The 16,438-nt window shown below is 39.2% G+C and overlaps 1 protein-coding gene across 2 annotated transcripts in view; it reads left to right on the plus strand.

The window, feature by feature from the left end:
• snu (snustorr) overlaps nucleotides 1-16,438 on the plus strand; it is a 61,913-nt gene that overhangs the window by 31,226 nt on the left and 14,249 nt on the right. For both annotated transcript variants that reach the window (XM_043416929.1, XM_043416930.1), the window contains one exon: nucleotides 14,723-14,953. In XM_043416929.1, coding sequence (XP_043272864.1) covers nucleotides 14,723-14,953 — 231 coding nt within the window. The remainder of the gene's footprint in view (nucleotides 1-14,722; nucleotides 14,954-16,438) is intronic.

Genomic DNA, 16,438 nt, shown 5'->3' on the forward strand with positions numbered 1-16,438 from the left:
CAAATGTACTTAGAGTTGACACAAGTTAGTTCAACTAATCGTGACACTCTTCATTCTGGTTCGTGATTGTTGTTACTGCAGACAAATTGACACGAATCGATGAATGCCTGGATAACACATTAGGCAATTAGTGTGATTACAATTGAGGCGAGCAACAAAAGGAAAACGTTCGAAACGTGTTTGCTCTCTGTGCTGGAATCAACAGCGTATGAATCATAATTTCGCAACCGGTATGCAACGTTCAATTTATAATAAATGATCTCGGATGCGGATGCAACGAAATTGCTCCGGTGGTTGAGCATATCGGAGATTGCGTATATTCCTCGACGCTGTTTATACGGCGTCGAGGCGAGAGCACTAACCCGCACTACGCTTGTCTATTCACTCGCTTCAATTTCTCCGCGGAAATGTCTTCTTTTTCGCCATCGGGAGAAAAGCCACGACGCTTTGTAGTTGAGCGATGACGAAGAAAGTGATTATACAGAGTGTCGCTGGAATTGCGTTCGAGATCCAATTGTCAAGTTTTCAAAGTTTCCAAAAATCTGCTTTTCATATTACTGGTCAAAGCGAAAACTCGGTTAACCTTTTTGGCAATCAGCACATCGGACTTTTTTCTATAAGTTTTTTCTATCATAATTAATTGTGTCGAAGTCGAATTCAGAATCGAAATACCTGCCAGTGTTGATCATCGGACGTAAACTTATTCACAGGAAAAAAGTTTTCACTGCAAAACTTCTTGCCGGAATCGCTCCAGCAGGTTTTGTTAGTTTCAAATCAAAAGTGGCTGGTAAAAGGAAAAGTAATTCTCGAACGACAGTTGAATCTGACCTACTAGATTTATTAGGAGATAGAGACATTGTTCTGGCTGACAAAGGCTTTCCAGGATATCGAAGAACTATTCATCAAACTGGTAAAAAAGTTGTACTTGTTATGCCACAATTTTTAGAAAAAAAATCTGAATTTACAAAAGCAGAAACTGAAAAAACTAACTATATAGCATGTGCTCGTATTCGATGCAGCGATTAAAAACGTACCAGATTTAAAATTAGGTAACCGAAAATTTGTCCACTCGTATCGATGATATAATGCATATGCACGAATATAAAATATTCAGCGAATATTCTTTAGTTTTCTTTGATTTTTCTCATTACGATGAGAGTAACATAAAATGGAACGTTTCATGTATTAATTTTTTTAAATAAAATACAAATGAAACATTAACTACATTTTTTAATAATATTTACTCCAGTAAATTGACGAGATGGTTTTTTTGCGTAATACTCAGATGGACTTTTTGGGCTACCGTTTTGCATAGATGTTAATCTGAACAAGCTCTTCATTCTCTGATAATTTTATCAGAATTTGAAAAAAAATACGAATCCTAATTTTTTTTTTTTATAAATAGATTATCATAATAGGAAGGTTGGTATTGAATTTGGGAAATATCGGTTGAGCGGTTTTTCTGCTTTTTTGACTCGCTTGATTTTTAACTTGTGTGATTAAATGACAATAAATCAATTATTCTGAATTTTTTTCCAAACTAAAAAACCTTTGTGCGCCAAATCGAATTTTGCGAGTTTTATTGGTATTCTGATTGGCCTCTAATACGTCTGAATATGCCTTTATTTACATTGACTTTTAATGATCACATGTGTACTAATGACGACGGCACAGTGTACCTGGCAGATGTACTGTCATGAGAAGCTAACTGACAATATTTCTAGTCGGATTTAATTTGTTGTTATAAATTTTCCGACGTCTATTCATGTAACTCATTTAGTTTAAATACGAAATGTAAATATTCGTATGTAGAGTCGCAGAGACGTCTTGACGCCAAGTATTAAAATGAAACACTTTGTCAAAGCAGGTCAAGACGGGCCGTGAGTCTGTATGCACAAACTACTCGAGAAAAAAACGTAATGCAACTATCAAAAAAGTGTATTCTTTATAGGTCACTTACGTGTTTCATTTTGTGGATAATTATCGAATAATGGCTGCTTCCGAAACCGCAAATGGCTTTTATTCCGAACAAAGCCATTTATTTGAATCAACTTAACATTGTGCATTTCTTTCACAAAACTACGAATTGAAATAGTAAAAACTTCGTCAATTACAAATCTTTTTTTCGTTTGTTTGGATTCCAACGTTGGAAACTTCAGCACCGTGGAAAGACGCGTTCCCGGTCCCGCCCATTCCTTCCTAGAGACATTGCCAAATGGTCATTTTGAATTCATCGATACTTCCTGACAACTGCGCGGCAGATGAACATCGATCCATTCGACTCTGACTGCCCTCCTTGACTGCCTTAGACACAAAATATTGATCGCTCCCATCAAACATTCCCCGCAAGGAAACACTTTTCCCTTCAACGAAAATCGACGTACGGTCTCCGATCAGCATTACACATTTAAGGAGGGTGGATCACGAAATCAAAATAATCAGAATTTTATAAAATTTGGTGATAACATTCTTTGGCATCTTGTGTACAAATACAATTTTTTTCAAATTTTTTTACCACATGGTTATCGAATAATTGAGCGTTAAATCCAAGTTCTTATGCGATGTAAACTCTATGCTTATACACGTGAACTTTAGTGTTCAATTACTCGAGAGCTATGTGGTAGAAAAATCTAAATAAATTTATATCGTCTTATATGTATATTTTTAAAGAATACATTTACCAAATTTTATGAAATTCTTATCATTATGAAATTCTTAATATTTTTAACATGCTTTAGCATGGCAACATTGTATCGTCGCGATCCATCCTCCTTAAGGAGGGCGCGGCTATACATTCGTCAAAATGATAAAAAATTGATCAAATTTGGTGATAATGTTGTTCAACATCAAGTGCGAAGACACAATATTTTTCAAAATTTTCTTCTCCTTAGTTATCGAGTAATTACGCATTAAAGCAGATTTCTTATGCCCGGAATGTGTACCTAGATATGTGGAAAAGCTTGTACACGTGAACTTTAGTAATCAATTACTCGATAACTGTGTTGAAGAAAAATCTTAAAAAATTTGTATTGTCAAATTTGGCACGAAAGAATATGTTCACCAAATTTTATGAAATTCTGAACTTTTTGAAATTTTTTATGTTTTTAGCATGGTTTAGCATGACAACATTGTATCGTCACTAGCCATCCTCCTTAATCGGTGTCCGACTGCATTGAAAATCCACACTCCCGACGCGTGTCTCGTGGCCAGGTGCGCACAATCGTACAAAGGAAGTTCCATGCTGACATACGCGTTTACGTCGTCGAGTGCGACGCCGCGCCTATGAATCGTTCTAACGTTTTATCGTGACCGCGTCGCAGTTTTTTATCGCCCAAATTTAGTGTTCACCCAGCTAGAAATCGTCAATCTTAGTTTATTATTGCTCCAATTACGGGGGGAGGGCTTCCCACGGATGCAATAAGTGGGTTGTTTCACTCGCAACTGTTTCTCTCAAGCGCACTTTGGTCTGTAAATTGTATCGCTCGTGGCCAATCGTCGTTATCACTTTTTGGAAAGTGTTCACGCTGTTCTGTTATTACTGGAGAATCTCTATGAAAATCTTAGCATCGTGTGAGAATCATCAAATTCCATGGAATTGGAATATCAACGTTCTGTGCGAGCCTTCATTCCGTGCTTCTTTTCCTCACAAAAGCACGTGCGAACGAATCAATTTTCTGCTCGAATATAAAAGAATAGTGATAATAACAGTAATAACGGCGAGGCCTGTAGAAAAATGCTTGGAGATTGCACTTTTTCTAGTGGGTTCGTTTCACCGAATGAAAATATACAATTACAGAAAATGCAGCGTCAGAGTTGCACCGAAGTTCATCTCATCCGAATTTTTCTCTGACCGGCCTACGGCGTTGTAGTTTTTCTCGTTATTTTCATTCTCTTTTTAGCGAAGAGCAATTGTTACGAAAGCGAGGAAAAAGTTTGCCGGAGGCTGCAGCTACGGGAAATAAAATTTTAACTGCCTTTTCTCCGCACTAAATCGTCGGATTAATCGCTAATGATTGCGCTCAGATAATATCGCAGCAGAATAATAATCCTCCGGCCGCAATAACTCGCACTTTGATAAACACGAGACTCTTCAGCGAGAAACAAAAGTGGGAATAAACCGAGAAAATGCGTTCACTCAGCTACAAAAATTGCTCGTGAAATCCTCCGAAATATTCTCCCGTCGGATGCTTCGCACTCTCAGAGCACATCGAGACCTAAATTTCGTTCAACTCAGATCTAGAAGCAACGCGGGTGACCCGAGGAAAATGCCAGCTACAACGCACCGAGAAAACGCGAGAGAGAAAAACCCGCAAAAAGTCAATACTGTGCGCGGAATATGCATGAATGAAGTTTTTCAGTTTAAATTTATTTCACGTTCTCCTTGGATAGAGGACGTTTCCAGGCTCCTCAAATACATTTCGTACCCAAGCAAATTGATATTTTATAAAGACTTCTATGCCGAGAAACGTATCTCGCTGGGCATGACACTTTATAACGATTGGCCATAATAAGTAATATGCTCAAGTTATTCGTTGCCAAGGAGACTAAGAATTTAATAGCCAGTGTGCAAAGTACAAACCGGTTGCCTCACTACTTTCCTCGTTTAAAACCGGACGACGAACGCAAGTACCGAGCAGAGTTTGTCGTTTCCGACCGAGGGTCAAAGTCTCTGCGATGGAAACGCATTTTTTCTCTCTCACTCTTAATAAACATATGCGAAGGCACACACGCTGCCGCGAATGCTTCTTTGTTGCCGCGAGATATGCGAGCAAGCTGCGCCGAAACATCGAGCGAAGTACGTCATTTCCGCTCCGAAGTTCTGCGGACTCCGAGAGAATAAATTGGCTTCTCGACACTTTGCTATCGGACCAAAATCGATGGGACTGATGGTGACAACGCGCATCTAAAGGTCGCTAGTCCTGGTCGATCGTGAATTGAAGTGTTTGACGAATAGAATTCACCGCTCGGGCCAAAGTCGTCGGCAAGTTGGCGGCGATATGCTCAAGTGCTTTCCTGCAGAAGGAAGCTTCTCGTTTGGGGCTTTGAGAATAAGCTGGAAAAAAATCGATAACAAAAAGCGACTGAAGTACCCAACAATTGAAATTGCTGGAGCAGAAAAGCGGTCGCGAAATAATTGCGAAAAAAAATAGCGCCAAGGGATTTTCTCGTTTTCGTTGAACTCATGAAGGATTCGAAATCGAAGTGAGCCAACTCGCTTCGGAAAGCTCAGAATCGCGTGAAAAATCCGGAAAATCGTGTGTCCCGGAGCACTATGACTCGAGTTTTAATCGCGATAAAAGTTGCACTTTGGCGTTACTTTGCTGCGGAGTGCGCGAGGAGATAGCTACTGTGCCAGCAGGTGAATACGAGCGAGGCTCGTGACCCAGGATCTCAAGACCGACTCGCGCGGTGAAAGGTTCTCGATTCTCCAACGGTTTTGTCTTTGAAGTGACTGCACAGCCCGAGGAAAAAACGTTCATCCTGAATTCCCAGGAAGACAATGAAACGAAAGTGAGAAAGGAATTTCCTTCGGGATAGTAAAAGTTTTCCATTTCAACTGCAAACGTCTTCGTTTTCTTATCATTCGAATAGATCGAGACGAATCTCCGAATTACGTATTTTTCCTGACAAAATGGAGAGAAGAGCGTGAGAAAGCACTTAAAAAATAAGGCCTCTTGGGAAGTGGCGTTGGAGAAACGAAAAATTCTGTCGACAATATCTTGACAACGTGCGCTTAATCTCTGAAATAGATACAAAATTCTCATCGTAAATAATACGACGAACACCGGCCGTGACGGAGCGGTTCGCTGTCGTTTACGCGAGGAATAAACGGACGAGAAAACAACCGGTTGATGAACCGGTGCGATCATTTTTCTAACGTTTACTCGGAACCGATTTTTTCGATTCGTTGACCTCGAAAAAATTTGGACGCTTATACATCCGTTATCATTAATTCGCAGATTTACGAGGGAGCCTCGAGGCTATGGAATTCGATCGAAGTGGGTCATCCTCCTTTCAAATGTGCCAAATATTACACGCGTTTGTACATACGCCCGCTTCCAAGATCGCGTCAGCGAAATATGTGTTACGTGGACGAATGAAAATAAAATTCATTCGACGCTCCGCTCCGCGTCCACGAAAGTTTTAATGCCCCTTGTCAAAATTTTACAGAAAACTTTCAATCCCCTTTTTTTCACGTAATTAATGACTTTCGAATGTCATAAATAATTTACTGAAATTCAGTCGTTCTAAAAAGGACAACCATTGAAAATTCTACAATCGGAGGAATGAAATATTCGCTCATCGTACGACGCACATTTTTGGGGGAGCAGAGTCATTGAAATACAAGGAGATAGTTAAACGTTTACATTTAGCGTGAAATTCACTGTAAAATTAACAGTGATATACTTGACTGCAGGGACAAGTTAACGAAAAGTATTCATTCCTGTAATACACTGTAAAATTTTAAAGATTTCGTGGAATTTATTTCAGTTTTATAACAGTAAATACTGCAGATAAAATTTACTAAATACTCCGGTAAAGTTTCTACTTGGAACAATAAATATTATTTGATTTGTAGGAAAATTCAATTTTTCTCCCATAATAATTCATGAGTTGCAGTTCGTCACCGCACTATCGTTACTCACGGTAATTTTTCAAATTTAATTCTCTCCGTCTATGACAATTGGAATGAAATAGAAAAAAAACATAAAAAATACGTGAGCTTGCAATATCCTCGGAACTATTGCAATTATTTTATCATTGAAGAAACAAATATCGAAAACATTTGGAACCGTGATGGCTCCTGTAAAGAGTCCTTAAATTAACTTTCATAAAACTAACTCTTATAAATGTGCTCGTCTCCGAGTCGCTGCCGCGACTCTAGATTCCAGCAAAACCGTTTCTACGAATTTTGATAATCATTGGATCGAACCTTCCAAAATTGATCTCAACGCACCCAGGCCAGATCGCAGTCTGTGAAGCGTTTTACATAAATAATCCGGCACAAATGAAAACATTGGAAAATCTCATGTTTTTTTTTTTTTTTCAATCGAAAATATATTTTTCACACAATCTCATCTCCGGACGCCCACCAAACGAATGGACACAAATTTTCTGCGTTTCAGAATAAACCTGTTTGTAATATTCGATTTGCTTTTTTACGGGTCAATTTAGTGATACTTTCGCACTGAAAATATCCATGTCTGAACAATATTGGGAATTAATTTGAAAAGTAACTCAAATATTTACAATATTTTTCTATTAAGGAGGGTGGATCGCGACGATACAGTGTTGCCATGCTAAACCATGTTAAAAATAGAATTTCAAAATGATAAGAATTTAATAAAATTTGGTAAATGTATTCTTTAAAAATATGCAAGAAAATATAAATTTTTTTAGATTTTTCTACCACATAGCTCTCGGGTAATTGAACACTAAAGTTCACGTGTATAAGCATAGAGTTTACATATATACAGTTATACATTTCGTGCACGGGAACTTGGATTTAACGCTCAATTATTCGATAACCATGTGGTAAAAAAATTTGAAAAAAATTGTATTTGTACACAAGATGCCAAAGAATGTTATCACCAAATTTTATAAAATTCTGATTATTTTGATTTTGTGATTCAGCCTCCTCAATAACTTTAGTGTAACTAGTCAAATTTTTTCAAACATATTCATAATGATGCATTCAATGAACTTGATTACACAACATGCTTTTGGAATTATGTGGATCGGATGCAGCAACGTGGCATTTTGGTGTCGTGTTTCACGCAAATCAATCGCGTTTATTACAACGGAAGTACACTCCTCTTTATGGCAGACGTTTCTGCCTCCCTTTTAATTATGGAAATTGCTAATTCCAACGTTTTTACAGTTTTCAAAGAAACATTAATGACTTTTATATTCGCGAGATTGTCTATTCCTTGCGGGACTGGAAGGTTTGCATTGCGAGCGTGGCAAAGTTCATTTGGCCTCTCACGGATCCATTTCTATTTCTGTCGTTCCTGCGCATGGCCTCGAGGGTTCTTCGTGCCCTCACCGCGAAGTTCCAGATCCCTCCTGCACTTTGCTAATTTGCAATTTCCTCGTCGTTGGTTTTTTTGTCTAATTCGGGAATCGAGTTCCCCGAAAAGCAATAATATCTGGCAGCGAATCGAAATTCAAGATTTAAATTCACTTGAATGCGAACGCGGAGGCGAGAGTGAAATAAAATCCGAGCGGGTGATATTATCAAATGTTTTCGTTGATCGACGAAATGCCGAGACGCAGAAAAATAAGGTGTATCGCAATTTTTTATACGACCACTTTCGATGTTCGAAAGGCCGCCGATTGCGAGTGTAAGACACCGATCGCTATAAAACCAGCACGACATGCCGACAGATTGCTTCATAAATTCACTAGAACTCGATTACGCAGCTCAAGCATGATCGCAGAGAGCCGTGAGAATGCAAAGAAAGTGCGTACTCCGCGATAATATCAGAAACGGCTATTAGCGTCGCTGCGCGTATACGCGCACGTTTGAATCAGTGACAGGAGCCTTGAAATCGTGTTTTTCCCATTCTGCATAAATTCTGTGTCCAAAATGGTGTATCGAAATCTCCGAATAATCGAATAAATTTCCCAATGGAAGGAATTTCAAGGGCCGGAAAGCCCGTCGGTGTTTCTTCAAAAAACACTGCAACAGCGATCCAACAGCAAAATCTCAGAGATCTGCCAAAATCGGCTCCCCCGAAGCTTGCGCAACTACATCGAATACATAGAAAATGTGTTCTGTCGATGAATATTATTTGGGTTAGCAGGGCTCGTGAGAGACCGATCGGCAGAGCTTTGAGGGAGGCCTGCTTTAGAAAGTCAAAAAAATCGATTGTTTACGGGAATGTTTTTAGGATAGACGGAAATAACTCACCATATAGGGAACTTTTCGGTATTGCTTCGAGGATGTTTCAAAAGTCTAAAAACATTTTTTCACGTGAGAAATACTAATTTGTACATGGTTTATGGGCAAAGTGATTGTCGAAGTTTCTCAGCTGCGTATACAATGTGGAGATCGTAATTATTGTCTGCAACGAAAATTTCAAAAATTTTTTCCATTTTCACATATTTTCGTTCCATATGAACTTATGAAAACCCGAAGAAATTGCGAAATTCTGCATTTACAGCAAGTTGAAGTGATATTCTTCTTCTTTAGAAGCGTTTTGTTTTTCAAACTCGCTAAAAATATAGAATTTCACAATTTTTTCGGGTTTTCATAAGTATTAGTATTTCTCACATTAAAAAGATGTTTTTGTACTTTTGAAATACCCTTGAAACTATATCGAAAAGTTCGCTATGGTGAGTTATTTCACGTCTATCCGAAAACAATCGATTTATTAAACTTTTTAAAGCAGGGCCCCCTTAAGTTTATAGCGATGAGAATGCCGATGATGTTGGATTTGGTTCCGTTGAATTTCTGCTTCAGCCACGATTATCGTGAGTTTTTCCAAATGGAATAATTGAATACGAAAATTTTGCGCTTTTAGAATGAACGAATGGCCAACGACACGGAACACTTGCGCATTCAAAAGGACGTTGATTCAAAAGTTCTTTGGCCCACGGCCCCGATAAGTCTCCGGACAATAACGCCGTCATTTTTCAATGTCGTAAAACAGAAAGAAGTGCGTCCGAAGGCCGTTTACGGTCATTGTGTTTCTCGCTTTTGTGCTGTAAACGATTAATCAACGATTATTTCTGCGTGTGCTTGAACCGAAGATCGGAGGAAGCTCCGGTGGACGAGCACTTAAAAAAGTTCGCTTTACGAGGATACCACTTTCGCACACATTCACGTTTACATTTGTACTTATTTATTATTAGAAAATGAGAGTCTCCCGCTCGACACGGTGACACTAATTGACGGGGCACACGCAAATGAAAGACTTTCATTGTCTTCCTCTCCACACGATCATAATATTAACGCTCGACGATAAGTGACCCGAAGAATGAAAGTTTCACGACCCTGGAGGTTCCGTCCCATTTTTAGGAGTTTATGAAAAAGCGAAAAAATTGACGAGAGACAGGCGTATGAGCAAGTAGAATCTACAATTGATTTTTCGTTCCTCGTTTCTCCGTAGAATTGTTTTTGTTCCTTATTTACTTGGTTTTTCAATTCTGTTGAAAAAAAATATGTATAAATTTTTAAGGTCCTTTCGTTCGTAGGCCGTTTTCAAAAGCACGTTTTCGAAGCCCACTTTTCACTGGAGTTGAAGCCCCGTGAGGAAAGAAAGGGAAAGTCGCATTAAATTTCGAGATGAATATGAGTCGATACGAGATCTTTATGCATGCACTCCTGTCTATAAAGTTCCACGACGTTGCCGCGCAGAGAACAATAGAAAGTGACTTTTCCGCTCGATAACACCTGGCCAGCGTGCAACACCTTAATGAGATTACGATTACCGCGTTTGCCGTTTCCACGCCTCGAACGGGCGCCGCTGATTCATTACTTGTTTATCGAACTAATTAAGTTCAATTGCGGATGTGTATCTTAGTCCCACTTTTCTTTTCTGTTATGAATTTACATAAATATTTAGTCAACTCGAACCGAATGTGGATATTAATTGGAGCGCTTCTTGAAATAAAAATATTTCCATCGAGCCTTGATGCGTTTCACTTTGATTTTCGACAATTTTGATTCTATTCATCCAACATCTAGGCTCAATAGATGAATCAAAAATCTCGCGTGTTATTAATGCTGGTAAAAATAATTCGAATATTGTGAATCGTTTTGAATTCTGAATCGAAATATTTCAATGCGGGCTCTGGTCGTCGCGGGTGAGCGGAAGTTTAGCCTCCCGGAAGGACGCGATCGAGATTTTCCAATAATTAGAAAAAGACGCTTTAAGCATGCAAATACATTGAGAAAGAGAGAGAGAGAGAAAGGGAGCTGAAAATGGTTGTGGACAAAAACGCCAATCCAGACGACCCCGGGCAAAAATTCGAGAAATTACAATCCTGTACACGACCTTGAACAGAGACGCTAATCCAGACTATCAGAAAAAGCGCGAAAGAAGAACGAGGAGCGACAAACGAAACTCAACCGAAGCATCATCCACTTGCGAGGTCTTGCGCAGGAATGGAAAGAGAGAAATAGCGAAGCAAGTAAAAAAGTGAGATTGAGGTGAGATGAGAGGCTCGTAGAAAACGCCAAAAATTGTTCGCAGAAAGACTAGAAAATTTTTGTTTTTAACATGTAAAAAGCGAGAGCCCGCTAAATAGGTATGACGAAAACGGTGAATGGTAATTCCCTGGGATTTCTCACACGGTATTACGGCTTACGCACTCCCAGATTCCGTCTTAGATAATTTATGCACAAAAGAAAAGATTTGAGTGTAGCCTGGTTAAACCAGGCGACCGAGTTTTTTTTCCCCCTCGCAATGAAGTGAGCATTCATCAAATAACAAGTTTCCGAGCAAGCTCCTGTCAAATCGCTCAACTTTCAAGTGCTGTTCAAACACCATTATAATTATTCGACCGATCGAACTGTGCGGTACCTGGCGAACCTTCCAGCTTCGCAATGTCTTTGACGTCGGAACGTTCATCAATTCGAAATCCTCGTTGTCGATAAAGTAAACATTCGTTTAGATTCGAAAATTAAACTGAACTCAATCGATAGCATAAACGCGTTGAATCAGTGTGAAGCAATCGTTGGCATTCCAAACGAGAAAAATCATTGGCTGTGGATATTCCAACATTTTGGCCGGAAATGATGACCAACAAAAGAGCTACCTCCTGGTCAAAGGTCGTTACGTTCGAACGTTACAAACAAAGCTTATAATGAGAAAAAAATCGTTGTAACAACTAAATGTCTTTAGTTGATATTTTTGTTGCTTGATCTAACTAAGATCTTATTGCGATAAATAAGGAATAGTTCATTTATCCGAATCACTAAATTTTTGTTTAGGTGAATTAACCAAACGACTGAAACCAAATCTTTTGTTCGAAGAACTCGAAACATTTGTTTATTTCTATTTAATTTACATACACTTTTATGATATATTCATTCGAATATCAAGTACTGAAGTATCTAAAGGGTTTTGTTGAGAATGATAAATATTTTGTAAACCGAATCATACTGGTCAGTTCGATATAACCCAAAATTTGCTAAAGTGTATTATTATGTTACACAGAAAAAACGTATTCATTTTATTTAGTGACGAATATATTATTTTTCAAGAATTTTCAAAGTATTTATGTAGTATCTGGATTTATTCCAGTAAATGGTAGTGAGGAGGTTGTGAAAAGTAAGATCAGCCAGGAGAGTTAATATATTTATTGAAAAGAACTTTAGGAAAGGCTACAGGATGCGGACACGTCCGCTCGGTTCGGCACTCTGACTAACTCTAACTTATTTTTTAGCATTCCATTCTTTACAAACTACGCGACATCTGTTATTCGTCTGCCCGTGCATCCTTCTTTATTTTATGATTTTACTGTCGCCGAGTGACTTGAGTAGTCGTGACGGGAAAGTCCTCGGTCGTCCGTTCCATTTTCTCTAATATCCTAATCCTTAATTTACGACTTCGCTCAAGTACTACACTCACTCATGCATTCCCTTAAAATGAACTCTTGTCCCGATATTACATTTAGGCACCGATTACAAACAGCATAGTATTTTTTAAATTTTGCCATTTTTCGTCCCTTGAATTCTAAGCAGCTCTATATGTGGATAGCAAAAAGTGATGCACGTGCAAGAACTATATTTCGTTTTGTTTTCGAGTCTTATTCATCACGTGAGACTAGCACTTACTGATAAGTGGAAATGTATTGTAAATCACAAATTTTCACTGTCAGCATAGTAAATTCTATGATAAATAAATACGTGTGACATTTTACCATAAATATTGGTTTTTTCCAGGGTTGTCCGAGCAAACTTTACAATATAAATATTTGAAGTGACTGAAAACATTTTTTTACTGTGCTCATAGAGAAAAACACTCTCGAGTCCACTGAATAAAAGATCTGGGTAATGAACTTTTTAGTATAGTGGATATAGTGGACAGGACAGTTCTCATTATCTTCGAATTAATGTTGCACTAATACTGTCCCCCGAGATACTATATTCCTAGTATTTTCCTCTAGAATTTTCGGACCAATTTTCTCCGTGTAGCCAGCATGATTTGTGGAAAATAGCAAATAATTATGATAGTCGGATTTTATCTTAGTGTAGCTTAACTAAATCTTATCGATGACGGACCATTTTTCAAGTATTTCAACCAAATTTTTGTCTCAAGTTAATATTGAATAGTGACTTCGAGAAGTTGACACAATGGAAGTTCTTCCGCGGAAGCTCCGAAATTCGTGGCTACCAAAAGCAGCGGAACCGTCGTAGGGTTATCACAGCGTTACTCAATCCCAAGACAAACTGCGCACATTCTCCGCGATCCATGATGTATCCGTTCTCGATAATCTCCCGTTTAAGCATTTCCTTTCACGAACTCGAATATTCTGCAAATAACTGATTTTAAACAACAGTAAAGTAAAAGTGCATGGGAAAGAAGAGATTGGCGAAATTTCAGGTCAGATTATCGAACATTTAATGAAGAATTAAAACTTCAAAAATGGTAAAATTTCTACGGGAGCTTATGGAGATTCCATCATCAGCACATTTCCATTCGATAATTCATATACAAATAAATCTAAATTCCTGATACAAACTGTCCCGCAGATAGAAAAAAAAATGTAAGGAATCCACAGCGACGATAAAAATAAAGTCTTGCCGAATTCTTAAAAGAGACATTAACGATGGAAGTTGGAAAAATGGCAGAAGCAGAAGCTTTTCCTATACAACCGCGACTTCTCAGAGGTTAAAAATCAGTCCAAATTTCGAGGCCCCAATTCGCGCCCCCAAAAAATTCGACCACGCGAAAGGAATACACCTTAAATTGTATCTAATTAAACTTTCATCGATATTGAAACTTTAGTTGAAGTCAGTTATTGAGCGAAGTCAAATGGCTGAAACCAGTGGCGAAAATTCTTTTCAGAGACATTGATCGGTTGTCCGGCACGAAATCAACGACAAATATTGCCCAACGATCCACGCGGCTACTTTGCTTTAACTTCAGGTTTACTCTACTCATATTCATATATATATATATAGCGAAGTATTCTCTCTTTCATTGGTGCCACTGTCGAGCGAGGCAGCGAAAAAGAAAGCCGTCCCTGTTCACTAGCAATGTACTTACGTAACGATACATCGGGGTCTCACGAGCACGGGGTCTCTTGCGTTTAACTTACTCTTTCCCAAAGCGTACCGTTCGATAGAGCGTAGGCACACGTTGCATGCACATATTTTCACTGAGACGTGTGTGTTTATATGAATGATGGTTTTGGTCGTTGTGAGGCTCGGCAACAAGTGAATAAAGTGATTCAAGCGATTTTATTCCTGCAGCTCTTTTCCCAGGCCACGATTCTCGTGCGCGGTGTGTCACGATCCCGCGACGTCATCCGCGAACCGCGTTTTTTTCAGCTTTGCTACGTTTTACATGCGCTCGGTCTTGATCGCATTATGTGGAAATAGAAATTGTGCATCGTTGCTCCACGAAGGTGCCGCATGAACTGCCTCGGCCCCCTCAATCGACCGGCTCCGAGTTGACGAAACCTCTCGCGATCGCGGGCATTCGTTAAAATACAAAACTCGCAATCTCGCCTCATTAAACTGATTTACGATCGAATTTGATTGCAGTGATCCTGTTTCTTCGAACCTAACGAGCACGATGCAGAACGTCGAGGCGGGTATCGTCGACGGCAATCCGATGACACCGAGCACAGTCCTCGCTACCCCGGGACTCAACAACGCGACATGGAACCGACAACAGGCCGTCAGCGTCAGACACGCCTTCAAGACGTACGGAAGCAGCAAAAACCCCAATCCTGTCATACAGAATCTCAGTATGACAGTTGCCAAGGGCTCCATGTGAGTTTTCTTCGTTTTCATTCTCTAGGGAACCGAGATTCGAGTTTTATTGTGAGAAACAAAAGTGCCAGGGTAGCCAAGAGCCGACTGATTATCGGCACTAACGCTTTGGAGCTTATCGATATATTTTAGCCCCGCGCGCTTCTCCAAGTATAATAAAGAACCGCAAAGTTCCATCGAATTTCAATCGGAATATTACCGATTTATTGAATTCACGAGTTTCATTATCCCATTGCGAAATCGTCTCGACGTTCGCTGATGTATTGAAGGAGCGCGTAATATTGCCAATGTGAACGTACCACGCTCCAAGTATCTCGCTGCTGCAGTTGGCAAAATTCGAAACCTGCCGCAGTCCGAGCCAAAGCCACGCGGGTACGTAAACATTACAGGAAAGCAAAACGTAATTATATATTCATTTGTAAATTCTACGTGTATATATATCGCGATGTCGAACGATTGAAAGTAGGCCGAGCGGCCGTCCGGAGTCAGCAAAGTCCGCTAAATTACTTGGCGACGTTATGTACGAAGCGAATCGCAACTATTTGTTATCTCTATAAAAACATAAATGATGCCTTTAATAATCGCAATAACATCGGAGATATAATAAGCAGTGACATTGCTAAATCATTTTGAGGTCTATTTCTTCTGTCTTTAAATTTCTACCTCTCTGCAGTACTATTTATACGTGAAAGGCAGTTTCGAATGACTTTTATACAATTAAAATCGTCCTTTTTTTCCAGAACATATTATTTTCTAAGCAAACATCTGTCTGGAAAGGAAACGCTCTGTAACGTTAGCATAAAAGTATACTGAACGTCGACGAATGACATTATTTCGCTGTCCTCTTTCAATTTCGTTCATTTTCCATCAACGAAAAACGCACGCAATGCAATTTTCCTCAGAGTTTCTTCGACCGGATTCGGTTTACCGAACTTTCTCATATTCCGTTTATTTCTGTGTCGAATTAAAGAAAAAAATGCAAAGTAAATATAATAGCCAGGATCGATCTGACACACAGTCGACGGTATGAACTTTGCCGAAACGTGCATAAAATTAGCGTCACTTAATATTTGCACCGGAACTCCTTGACGAAGCTCATCCTCGGTGATTATTGAATTTTGGCATTTCAAGTTTTCGATTATAATAACCGGAATTCTCGCTGGTTTTGAAGGCGAATGTATCGGCAATTTTTTGCTGCTCGTAGCTCAGTTTTTGTACAGAATATTGAGAAATTTGTTGCTCTTTCATTTTCTGTTAGTTTCCGCTCGAGGAGAAAAAATGAGCGAAATGGAAAGCGTCTCGCCGGCTTTTCTGGACTCGCCGTGACATTAAAACAATAACAATAATAGCGAGAGCAGCAACACGAGGAAATAAGCAATGTAAGAGCTAAAAGGGGAAGTTTTAAGAGAAATGTGAGAGAACACCACGATCTTGGAGCACTTCCAGGTTCTTCTCTTTCGGTTTGAGCATTCACTGCGTTTTTAC

Source organism: Venturia canescens, chromosome 4 (genome assembly GCF_019457755.1).
Source record: "Venturia canescens isolate UGA chromosome 4, ASM1945775v1, whole genome shotgun sequence".
NCBI classification, from domain to species: domain Eukaryota; kingdom Metazoa; phylum Arthropoda; class Insecta; order Hymenoptera; family Ichneumonidae; genus Venturia; species Venturia canescens.